The sequence below is a fragment of the Gymnoscopelus braueri genome, assembly GCF_963280865.1.
Source record: "Gymnoscopelus braueri genome assembly, chromosome: 7".
NCBI lineage: Eukaryota > Metazoa > Chordata > Actinopteri > Myctophiformes > Myctophidae > Gymnoscopelus > Gymnoscopelus braueri.
Window position 1 is genome coordinate 18,495,253 of NC_137608.1, and position 13,542 is coordinate 18,508,794.

Sequence of the window (13,542 nt, forward strand, 5' to 3'; positions counted from 1 at the left end):
TCGTATTACAAGGACTTAATATCTTCTGTCATTCACTTCAATCACTGAGAGAACAGTACCATTTTTACACATGGTCCTGTTATAAGCACGAGATAAGGCTTGGGACATTTGTTCGGGAGGCCAAGCAAAAAAAAGAATTTGGAAGTTAACTGAACTCACTGGAGCAAGCTTGATGGCAGAGATACCTTACACACGCTCAAAGGCCTGGAACACAAACAGACACAGTTTGTAAATTACACCCAATGTCACTCCCCCTCTGTGTCTGTGTGTGTGTGTGTGTGTGTGTGTGTGTGTGTGTGTGTGTGTGTGTGTGTGTGTGTGGGGGGGGGGGGGGTGGGGGGGGGGGTATCCATATAACCTTTGGAAATAAAATTCAAGCCTCAAGAAGCTGGTTTTACTATAATGCTTTTCCCAGGGATGTTGGCTTTTTGTGTCAACTTTATTTAATAATTTGAATGGATAATTAGCCTAACATCATTATTTTATATTGTGAAATTGAATGTGATTACACTAGCCTGTCTTTGAAAACAAGTATATATATATATATATATATATATATATATATATATATATATATATATATATATATATATATATATATATATAGTTTTGCTTAGTTCCAAAACAAATCCAGCACTAAATTATTGTTCTGCATTTCAATGTGATGCTTTATGATAAGTAGGCTAGTTGAGTGAGAATTCTTGCAGCCACTCATTCATCCTTTCACACACCACACATTATTAAAAACCAAAGCATGCTGTGCTTTTTCCAATTGCTGAAACTAAATGCGAGGGGAAGGGGGTGAGTATAGCCCTGGCTACCAATGGCCAACGGCTCTCTCAATGCATCAGGACCGTAGCGGAGGACCGCATACCGAGGGTTGCAGCCCAAGCGGCAGCAGATCGTTCCCACATGGTTCCCCACCGCTCGGCTCTCTAGAGGTGTCAAGCCAGCCTGAAAGAATGAAGTGCCTCCCTATTGTGCGACCGAACTATTATGTGCTTAACATTACCATGACAAAGATGCCACTCGACTTCTCCTCCATCCATTCAGCTGGAGGGCTCTTGTCCCTTCTCTAATAAAACATTTTGCAGCAATCATTGATTTAAAGTTCCCCTCCCCTGAAAGCCAGCAGAGAGAGGAACGAGAGCATGACAATCTTTCTGAATGACACTGAAAAATAACAGCCTGATAAATAAGGATAACATAAAAGCCAATAACTAATCATTAAAAAAAAGTCTGACAAAAATAGCTACTATAGGCTATTTTAATTATATCCAAGTATTTAACATAACTGATTTAGGCCTACTTAGCACACATAATTGCCTTCACACATGATAATAATTCGCTATGTAGCCTGATATATGGCGAAAGACTGGTGAGAAAAGAGGGCAGGGGGGCTGTTGATTTATGGTGGCAGTTGCTTTTGACAACAGCCGGCTAAATCAAGACATTGCAGGTCATTAGGCTATCAGTCAACTGAGGCAGTTGACTTGCATTTTGAATGGGCCTAGTTGTTCCACAGCCTCTGCTCTTCATTTTAATGTAAAAAAATGCTAAATCTCACAGTATCATTTTTAAAAGGGCTCACCAAACAAGGTCAAATTATTGGGCCTTATGGTGGAGGTTATTTGATAATCCAGCATTCACACTTCATATTATTTACATTTTTCACAATTAAGGCACAATACTATTAATGAAGTACAGGGGGAAATCAACAAATAACTGAGTCAAAAATAATTTCAAGTCTCTTTTATGCCTTCTATAAAAGTATATCATTGAGGCAGTCATACAGTGGATTTAGACATTTTTCTCTCTAGGCTACACAGTGAATAAATCATCTTATAGCCAAACATAAAGGATTCTCTGAAAAATCTATAGGCTATACACTGTACATTACTTTAAAGAAATACACACAAATAACTTCCCTTTAAAGCTGGAATTCGTACTTTTTTTATTCACATGTTGAACATTTGGATGTAACTGGGACGCGTGTAATAAATTACTGTTTCACTTTCCCTAATTTATTTACATTTCCATTCCTATGGATTCCAGCATTAAATACTTGCAAATCAGATCACCTGACGCCAATGGCAATATATCATATAAAAATAGTTCATAGTTCAAGATTGGCAGTGCACAGCTTATACTGATCAAAACCTTGCATTAACAAAACAAGCCAACTCTGTCATATTGTGTCAAACATAACCATTTCTAGAACTATTAAACAGAATGCCTGTGACAAAATAAACTACGTATTTAGCTTATCAAATAAGCAAAGCATTTAGAGAGCCGTGGAGTGGTGTGATTCGATCAAGCCCTACAGCACCATCAAGTGAATTGCCTATAAGTACAGGGATACAAAATAAAAAATAAAAATGTTCCTGGACTCACTTGCATAGAAATATATCATTATCTGATATCCTTCAGAATCTGAAGTCTCAATTCAAACAATTTAGGCCTTTGTCAAAAGACCCTTTCACGTAGTCTTTCGAAGCTCTAACCATTCACAATAGACGCCGGTCATTGAGTGACAAAAGTTTAGTTTGCCCTTTATGTGGACAATGGTCGGGACAGATTATGAACTCGGCGGATTAAAGGAGATGCAATAGAGCCAAAATGGATGCCAGCAGGGTGAAAAGACAGTGGGCCGTCGAGAGAGAACCTCTGCTTGACGATGATCGCCCCACGTACTCGGGATCCGGAGGCGAATCCTCGTCATCGTCCTCGCAGTCCGACCCGCTGCCGTCCTCCGCCACGACGGGAGAGTCAAAGCAGAGGGTCTTCATGCTGTTCTTGACGAACTCGCAGATGGCCCGCTCCGTGCCGTCGCAAGTGCACGAGTCCAACAGCTCCGCTTTGGGGATCTTGCGCATGTCCGCGATCACGTTCCGACAAGCGTTCGTGCAGGTGGCCCCGCTGAAAAGTTTCCCGCAGTGGATCAAATAGTCGCGCATCGCCGAGCTGCACTGCTGGTCCCGCTCGCACTGGCGCCGGGCTTCCGTGCAGCCCGTGTTGCTGGTCCGCGGCAGGCAGGGCTCGATGGCCCGCTTGGTGCTCCTGCAGACGGGGTCCTGGGCGCAGCTGCAGTCCTCCAGCGCCGGGCCGCTCTTGGTCAGGTTGAGCTGGACCAACGAGGAGATGCAGTGGCTCGGGCACCTCTTCCTCTCGCCGTTCAGGACGGGACCGCACGCGTGCACGTACTGCCCGTACGCGTAGTTGCACTCGGGCTCAGTCTGGCAGTTCATGATCGCCTGCCAGCATATCAATCGCCGACCGTGGGACGGCGACGCCACGGATAGGTAGCCGAAAAACAAAAACACGCAACCGATGGGCCAAATGGATCTGTGGAAGCACTGGGCCAATGTGTCAGAGCATGCCATTGTTATGGCTACAAATGAACGGTAAAAACTTTCAGACCAATGTCATGTGAGTTGCTAAAGAACTTCCATGGATTGTTGTGCCCCGGAGCCGGATTTAATTCCGATTCGTACGGTGCTATTGAACAAGCTGGCATGGGGTTTAATTCCGTCCAGATATCGACTGGAAATCCCGTTAGAGTTGTTCCATGATTAGTTTCAGTTTGGTTCGAGTGAACGTTCTTTTATCCGTAACATGCTTGGTATAAAACGACTGTTGCAAAAAAAAAAAAAAAAGCTCTAGAAGAGCTGAGCGAAAAGTTGTCCACTACTTTGGGAAAGTTTCTCCAGCGGCTCTCATTCCTTTCCAACGGCAGTAACGTAGCTCAATGATCCGCTCTTAGTTCTTCTCACAGGGCAGTAAACTCCACCCGATCCTTCGCCCAGAGGCGAACGCGCGGTCCTCGGAGCCTGTTGGCAGACTATGTAGAATCATTTAAGTCCTTTTTGCCACAGGAACGCAAACAAATACTAAGGAAAAACAACAACCCTTCTGGTTCGCGAAGTGGTCTTCTCTCCCCTTCAGCGTTTGTCTTTCTCTGTACGGGGCCCCCTCCCTTGCACACATTAGGGAGGTGGTTCCCATTGGTGGGCCAGTTGTTATGAGTCCCTACGTAGGCCATGGGCGGGAGTTTGGGGTGGGTGGAATTATTATGACAGAGGGGAAATAAAATGCCAAATGTAGGCCTATATCTGACTGGAAGAAATATACTCGAAGTTACAAATTGATAAATTAACAAATTATTTTTACAGAGAAAAAAATATAACAATGTTCCTACCTGTGTAGTTACTTATGATCTGCACAACAAGCTCTAATAATGTCCTCTGATAGTGGCATGTTAAAAAAAAAAAGTTGGGTCTCAGTGTCAATCCATATTCTACTCATTGGCCAATTTGGTAATCACTTTTTAATGTGATGGTATTCCTATAGGTTCCGTTTATCAATTGAAACCTGTCATCCACTGGTTAGTAATGGGCTTGAAGTTAAACATTTACCTATTTAAATTCACCTAATTCACCTACTAAGCGACTATGCTCTTGAGCTACTGTAACTCCGGCAGTGTCCCATTTGACACAATTGCAAAAAAATATGATTACTGTGTTGTGCATATGTATTATCATGTAAATATAATAAACTGTGGGATTGCCTCCCTAGTCCCTACTCAGTCAGGACTGTAGACTCACTCCCCATTTTCCACCACAGTCTGAAAGCAACACTGCTTATTATTGTTATTATTATTATTATTACTATTATTATTATTTTCACCAGGCAAAGCAGGTGTGTGTGTGTGTGTGTGTGTGTGTGTGTGTGTGTGTGTGTGTGTGTGTGTGTGTGTGTGTGTGTGTGTGTGTGTGTGTGTGTGTGTGTGTGTGTGTGTGTGTGCGCGTGCGTGTTTGCCTGCCTGCCTGGCCTGCCTGGGTGCGTGCGTGCGTGCGTGCGTGCGTGCGTGCGTGCGTGCGTGCGTGCGCCTGCCTGCCTAGGCTGTATGTCAGTCTGTCTGTGTCCGCAGCTAATCTTGCAAACTACTACACCAGTCAATGTCATATTTCATGTGCATGCTGCCAGTATGCAAAATAACTCAATTAGGCCTATATTTTTCAAATCTGTCATTGACAACTATGTTATTTTGATAAATGTATAACATCAGACCCACTGTCCCTCTAGGCTAGGGATGCATGTCAGCAACTATGGAGTGGGACTAGCTAATCAGGCGCAAGCTGTCTGTCCTGCATATGGGATCACTACATATCAAGATCGCAACATCTGTCTCTTCCATATCACAGTGCAGCGCAAAGTACAGTGCAATGCAGCTTATGATGTGCACATGTGCAGCGCACTCAGACAGAGAGAGAGAGACACACAGAGAGGCCGCACACCTATGTGTGTGTGTGCGTGCATGTGAACATGCACAGGAGAGAGACACCATACCCCGCACACCTATGATGAGCATGCATGTGTGCACGTGCACCAAAAACAGAGAGACAGAGGGGAAAGATGTGATTTGATGTTAATGTGTCAGACAGTGTTTTATTATTAAGACATGCTTATTGCCGGAGATCCTGTGAGTGACCATTCTAGTTATCTTTTCATCCTTATTGCATATTATGCTAGTTAGGTTATTTATATTGGTGTTAGGTAGCCTATGTGCTTACTTGTTCACAGATGCTACAGTATGTACGTTATTTAGATAGATGTGTGTTGTTTATTGTTCACAAATACAAAACATGATAGTATGTTTAGACAGATAATATGTTTGACATCTACCTGATATCCTTGTTACTTTGTAGAACTTTTTAAGCCACTCTGAATAAGAGCATCTGATAAATGTCTAAATTGCAAGCTGAATACTTCAGAGATGTTTACATACTTTTAGAAAATGTCTTGATTTTAGAACTCTATTATGAATAGACTTGCAAGTTGGACCTCATTTTCAAAATGGACCGGACTCATGGCTCTCGTTTTGTGTGCTTGCGCACTTCCGTGCGTGGGTGTGTGTGTGCGTGTACGTGTGTGCGTTGGTGTGCATGCACGTGCATATGTGGATGTGTGCGTAAAATGATAGCCCACATGTTGACACATGAGCAAGGAGGAGACCGTTTAGTACTTGAGGCTTGATGTGGATGAGGGAGACAGAGGCAGAGAGAGCTGGGGAGGGCACAAAGGCTGTTTGTGTTTCAAACAGCATTCTGATCTCAGGAATGTACCTTTAGGCCACAGCCATGAGCTTCCCATTGCAAACAATGCACTCAATGTCAGTTACGGCTGGCTAGCACAGGCTCTCCTGGCACTCCTCTGAGGACCCAGCTCATCCAAAATGATGGATACAGGGAACTCTATCCCCTTCAGAGTCCCTCTCCTGCCATTATCTCCAAGGACAGTGAATGGAAACACTACACAGTAAAATCCTTCGTGTTAATTTAACTCTGAGAGTGAACGAATGCAACCTTTGTTCATTCTCAGCGTTACAAATTGATAAATGAAGTTTGAGGACACAATATTGAGTGTGTTGTCGTCAAGTGTGTTGTTCTCAAGTGCATTTGGCAGAATTATAAAGTAGAAGCATTTTTTTTTTAAACATACAAATGCAAGGGAGGCTTCATGTTTGCGCTCAGAGTTATTCAATTCATTTTGAGTTATCAGGACATTTACCATTTATACTTCATCCATTCTTCACACAATACAGCTGATCAAAATGGATTCATTTCAGGTGTAATTGTCCAGCTTATTCAGATTAAGCAATTCATTTGGAGTTATCAGGACATTAACCATTTATACTTCATCAATTCTTCACACAATACAGCTGATCAAAATCGATTAATTTCAGGTGTAATTGTCTGCCTTGGCTTATTTAAAATCTCACCAACCGCATTAAAACTTCCAACCCAAAACATTTGTGGAGGGAAAAGAAAGCTAATCGAAATATCCTACCCTCTTTTTCTTTTGCCAACAACAATATGTGTAAACCAGATGTGCTTGACAGAGAGTTGTGCGTTGTTACTTTGAGGGCTCAATTAAATGCGAGCTCTTGCCGCAACAGTCCAATTAAGGGACAAACATAATGATATTAAAACCATCCCCTGCTGATGCTCAAAACAGTAAAAGCTAGCTAGGTTCATTGCTGTTTCATGTTAATGCTCACCATACCCAGGCTATGGAGTTGAGTTGAAATGAAATAAACAGGCCTACATTCCAACAGGAATCCAAACAGAAAGTCTAGAAAATTCTGTAAAGTAGATATTTGATAGGTTAAACATATATATATTTTTTGTTTCTATATCGTGCAAGCTCAGAAAGGGTGTGGTGCAATATGATATGATCCAGTGCCAGATGAAAAGGTCAAAAGCATAAATGTGATATTATTTGTGCCCCGAGCCAATAGTATCACTCTAGTCTAAGCTCTAAATACAAATGGTCCAATCAAGCTCTAAAATTGGTTCTTTTGCTAGTATTCGGGAACCTCTTTTGGTTTTATACAGTATATCGCCTATGTTAAAGGTGCTATATAGCACCTTTGTCAAAATGTTCTATACAGAACCATTATAGGTGCCTAAACTAAGCTGAAGAAAATTGAAAGAACCATGGGCTTAACAGCTTCTTTGTACAGCAAAAGTATTATACTGTAGTAGTCCAAAAAAACACAGAAGAACCGCTGAAGAACCAATATTTCTTGTCTGTACAATTAGATGAATCTATTGTAGGGCTGTCCTTGATTAAATCAATTCTTAGTCGACTAACTGTCACAGGAATCTGTTTATCGATTAGTTGATTTAAATCTGTAAAATTGTGTTTGCTGCATACAATCGTGCAGAGACCAGCATTTTCAGGTTGATGAGGTTGCAAACCACAGTTTACAAGAGACAGTTAAAGCGATTCATTCAGCATGGGGGAAAAAAAAGAATAATAAAAGAATCGATTAACAAAGTCTTGATCGACTGAGAGCAAGCCGACATATTGATTATTTGACCATGAGGGGACAGCCTTAGTGAACCTATAACATTCCAAGTCTATATAAATCCTTTTCTGATAAAATGTGTTATTATTTTTATGTGAAGTTGCCGTTCTTGAAATATGTCCAGACATAGAGGTATGTTGCATCAGTTAGTGACTAGGCTCAGTCCCAGTGGAGCTGGGTAGTGGGAATAGGCCAGTACCGTGCTGTCTCAAAAAGGAAATATCAGAATACAGGAAATGACTCGGCAGGAACTATCCATTCAAATTGCTTCCTCTATGGGATTTAAGCGGAACAATAATGGTAATAACTGATAAGTTAATTGAAATGGAAGCAGCCAAGATTAAGAATTAATTTCCTTCTACATTTTTGTCCATGTCTGCATATTAATTTATCTATTTAATTGAACACTTCCTGAGGGCATTCAATAGGCTATGTTGAGCTGGTTTTCAGCTTGTCGCTGCTGAGTCACATGATTAGCACCATAGCTAATTATTTGAGCAACAGAAATATGGCATGCAGAAAACTTTAAATTCCTAATTTCATAAAGGATAAATATTCCACTATAACCTTTAAAACCAAAAATCTTCCTTGACATGGTGGTAGTTGTGTTTTTGTCTGAAACCTTTATGTATTGCCGTGCAATGCTTCTATTTTGGCCAGGTTACTCTTGCAAAAGAAAGTGTCATCTCAATGAGGTTGTATAAATAAAGTTGTATATAATCCATTTTCTTCAGCAAAAAGCTGGAGCAAATCAGCCAAGATTCAATAACTGTGCACATCAGGGTTTTTAACTGCATAAGGAGGAACTAGAATTAGAAATGAATTAAGTTACTCAGTGACCTCACTATACAAAAAAGAAAAAAAAAGAAAAGAAATTGGAACAGTTTCAGCCCTTCATCTCTACACTATTTCCTTCCTGTCCTAGCTCAGTCATCCACTTCAACAGTTCCACCATCACCTGTGTGCCATACCAGCATTTGATTGGCCTACAGGCAGGAAGTGGATTCTGAATCTTTAGATAGGCTCCGCACTCCAGATATTACAACGCCAGCTGTTGCAACACATGCTGCTCAGCCTCTCAGCTTGTATAAGTGGCTATTTATACAGGGCCTAAAGGCCTTTCATACCAACACAGACAAGCACAAGCACATATGGGCACACCAATAAAGACCTATCCCCCTCACAGACATATGACCTTAATCCCCCAAACATGGAGTGCAGCAAGAAAGAATTTAACAACATAAAACACAACAAAGCAAATGTATACATAATCACTCTGACCACAAGTACTGTAAATTCCTGATCTGTTGTTCATTAAAAGGCTCAGCATTGTTATAGCGGAGAAACATATGACAGTGACTTGTGACAATCACACTTTGTACTCAGGTTGCGTGCAACTATGAATGCACACTAATCATAAAATGGAAGGATAATTTATTTTTGACCATGTTGTGATTCATGTAATACTCACAAAGAAATTGAGAAGCTTCAACATCAGCTCGATATTAGTCACGCAACAGTCATATTATCTCAAGCTGTTTAGCTGTAACAAAAATTTCATTTTTGTTGAGCGACATTGCACAACACTTTCATTTGCCAAGGCATAAAGCACAAATATGGTTGTTCACAGACTCATCGCCAGGTTCATCCAGTGTAAATGCATATTGGGGTCTTGTGTTGTGTGTCCTAAACAATTGTGCCCGTCTGTCGCAGAGTATCCAGTTGACAGCAAACATAAACAGTACACAACAAGAATCCTATCTCGCCCAGCTTTCAGCTTCACTGTGTACCCAAAGCCCCTCCAGTTTCTTGGCACACCTCCAAGCCTGTAGTACCAATTTAAGAGATTAGACCCAGAAAAAGCACACAAGACCAAGACAAATGGGCCCAAATGGCCCCCGCCAGACATCCCCTCCCCAACCTCTGGCATCACAGAGCGCTATAGAGACGTCAAGTAGGGAGGGAGGGAATGTGAAACCCTGGCATGTTCCCCCTTCTGGCACGTTCCTGAGGCTCCAACGCCGTTATGAGGCCACTTCATAGGAGTGTAAACTGTGTATTTAAAAAGCCGTCATTGTGGGACTAACATTGGCCCTGGTGTAGGTTGTTAGAATAACTGAATGACACAACGGGTTCTTTTCTAAATAAACAGATGTGGGTAGGGTTGTTAAACCCCTCCATTTTTCCTTCTTCTTCCTATTCCCCCTCCTCCATCCCATCTGTAGGTATCCTCACACACACACTCAGACTTTCTCACTCTCACTAAGTCACTCTCCCACCCCCTCCCCATCAACTCTCTCTCTCCCACCCCCTCAACTCTAACTCTAACTCTAACTCTAACTCTAACTCTAACTCTATCTCTATCTCTATCTCTCTCTCTCTCTCTCTCTCTCTCTCTCTCTCTCTCTCTCTCTCTCTCTCTCTCTCTCTCTCTCTCTCTCTCTCTCTCTCTCTCTCTCTCTCTCTCTCTCTCTCTCTCTCTCTCTCCCCTTCTTTTTCTGGATGTCTAAGAAAGGCAAAGTCCAGTTTCCTCCTGCAGCTGTTGAGTACAGATGGGCCTCTATTCCAGCCCCTCTCTTGGTGAGATGATATTGGTCATCTGCTCGGGGCTGACTAATTGCATGTCATTCCAGACTCCTGCAAGACCACTGCCCCATTGCAGCCCCTCAGTGTCCCCCCCATCCTCCCACGCTCTGCGCGGAGGAAATGAACTCAGCCCAGTCCTGCTGGCACTGAATTCCCAGTCGAATCCAATTCTCAATGAAAGATTACTGTGGCCTTTAGCTAAGACTAAAGTACGGTTCTACTAATAACCCAAAGGTTCTGTGAAGACTTTGTGGCAATGAGAACATTCATCCCAACCAAGGAAGCGGTAATTGAGTACTTGCAGTGGAAGAAATGATGTGATTCATTCATTCATTCAAATGTACCACCTCAGAAGTAATAGTAACAAACTGTATAAAGGCCAGTCCACACCAATGATTCGCGACGCAACTCCTTGCAACATGCAACTACTTGCAACCCTTATCCCAAATGGCAGTTGCAATGAGTTGCATTGGTGTGGACTGGCCTTAAAACGGTTTTGTTGCAAGGAGTTGCGAGGAGTTGCATTGGTGTGGACTGGCCTTTAGGGCGCACTCAGTGGAGTGCCTATCTGCGCCAGGCCAGGTGGCCTAGTACCACCCAGAGCTGCGTAAATCATGGGTTGCAGTCGTCAGGATCCGAGGAAGCATTTGTGAAATGTTCAGAAGTGAAAGTGCTTTTGGAGGTGCTCTATAGACGCCCCTTGACATGCAATTCCAATTTGGGGTTGAGATGATACACAGTATGGTGTTTTTTGTTGTTGTAAAAGAATAAGACCCTCCCACAAATTTTGGAAGCCAATTACAGGTAAACAGCTATGGAATATCAAAAAGCAAAAAGTTTGACGCCCATTGTCACATGACAATGTGTTGGTTATTTCTTCAGCATTAGTACATCTCAGGGTAAAGGTGTACATTGCCACCAGTAAAGTTTGAGCCTGTGGCAGTTGGCTGTGCTGCAGAGTTAGTTATATGTCCAATGACCAAACCAAAAGCACATGGCTGACATAGCAGTAGAGGCATCAATCCTCATTGAACTCTTGACTCTGAGAGAATTGCTATGGGTAGAAATCATGTGACCAATCCAATGCTGCATGGTTAAGGGGTAATTAGAGGGTGTCAACCAAATGCAAAGTAATGTTTTAATGTTGACTGAATTTGGCTTTGTTTATTACTGCTTGGAAGCGTATTGCAATTTATGAAGTGTGTGTTGTTATACTTATTGATGGAGCCTGAATATAATTTCTGTTTATTTTATTTGTTATATAAATTGCGTCGTATAGATGTGGCTCTGTTAATGACCACAGGGTGGATCACTAATATATATATGCCTGGCAATGGATGACTTGGATTTACTGTACAGTAAAATAATCGATTTTGGCCGTCACACCTATTTTCAAGTGGTCTCCATATATGGGCATGTTGCGTTGTTATGTTTGTGATGTACAGTAACACATATAAACAGTACATACCGTATATACTGTATACGTCATTTGATAATAGATGTTCAGGTCCTTCACATCTCGATTTTCAGGCCGCTTTGCGGTCTTATCAGAGCATAACGTCACATCACGTTCATGATGACGTGTGCTTTTGCTTACACGTGTGTGTGTGTGTGTGTGTGTGTGTGTGTGTGTGTGTGTGTGTGTGTGTGTGTGTGTGTGTGTGTGTGTGTGTGAACTGTACCCCCATAGAACACCAGGCTCAGAGACAAATGCGTTTGTAGATCTTGTAGACAGAGTGCAGAGCAAGCATTAGTGTTCTGCATGTACTGCTAGCTGACACAGCAGGCAGCACACACCCTAATATGTTTACATTTACTGGTTTTAAAGACAGCTCAACTAATAACAGACAAGATGATAACAGGGTGTAATTATATTGTCTGTGGTTGACGGTCATTTAGGCCTTTCGAAATTAATAGGGTGTTATTAGGTGATTGCTTTGCTATGGCTGACACACTTTGAACACTGATATCCCTCTGGATGGAAGATGCCCACAAGGTCCAATGCTAAGCTTCAGTGGTAACATGTTACCACATCTAACATGATCAAATACCAGTTGTTTTGTTCTATCCGTCAAAAACACAGGTTCTCAAACTTGTTTTATACCAGGACCTGATTGTATGGGGCAGATTTTTTGGCGACCCCAACTTTCAATTCCTAGTGCAATTTCAAACTTGAAATAAATTATATTTAAAAAATAAAGCATACATTGGTAGCCTTGATTAGGAAATATTTAGAAAATACATTTATACTGTGATTACCTGCTGATTTGGTGTCTTATCAGCATAGTTTAAAGGCTACGGAAAAGGGTTTCTGTACACATTTGTAAATGGAAGAACTGTCTATTTGTGTTTATTTTTTCAGTCATCAATGTACAAAACTGATATTTTGAGAACCTGATCTAATCTATGGTGTGTTCCTTTGTCATTTGTGTGCCTCATGGCACTTAAAAGCCCTTGGCTATATATGTTGGTGTCTTATAGCATTTACCTAAATACTGTCACCCATCAAGTGATTTTGTGTGTGATTCTGAGGACTGTCCAGGTGTCTTGTGATTGCTTATCATGTTACTTACATAGATAGATGTATATATAGAAGGATGTGTCAACCTGCTTCCATGCTGAGGAAGATCCTTGGTGGATTAAACAATTGTCTGTCAGCTAAATAAAGTCCTAGTTATAAGCTTGAACCCTTTTTCTTTTATGTAGGGGACCAGAAAATTATGCTGACTGAAATGTGTTACATTAAGCATAAAGGTTTCCTCACTGTTGGGCAGAAACCTTGCATGTTTTTGGTTTTCATAAATTAATGCAATATATTAAATGTTGTCGTATGTCAGTGAAATTGATGCCCATTTAATGACATCCATAAAGTCTGTCTGTGGGTTTTATAATTATTAACCAATGAAAACTATTAACAAGAGCTTGTGTCTAAATAATAACTACATTGGATCCAATGGAACACAGGTTGGATTTCCTGAAAATGTATGTTTTGGACATGCACTGCACAAGATTTCTACCTGACAGCGGAGGTTTGCTAATCTATTGCACTCAACACTGTAGAATCCAGGTGCTCAGGCTGATTC

General features: G+C 41.6%; 1 protein-coding gene across 1 annotated transcript; it reads right to left on the reverse strand.

The window, feature by feature from the left end:
• Positions 1-1,253: 1,253 nt before the first annotated feature.
• gas1a (growth arrest-specific 1a) lies at positions 1,254-3,941 on the reverse strand. The gene has a single exon (XM_080434476.1). The coding sequence runs from the start codon at positions 3,381-3,383 to the stop codon at positions 2,595-2,597; it is 789 nt and encodes a 262-aa protein (XP_080290602.1). The 5' UTR covers positions 3,384-3,941; the 3' UTR covers positions 1,254-2,594.
• Between the last annotated feature and the right edge of the window lie 9,601 nt (positions 3,942-13,542).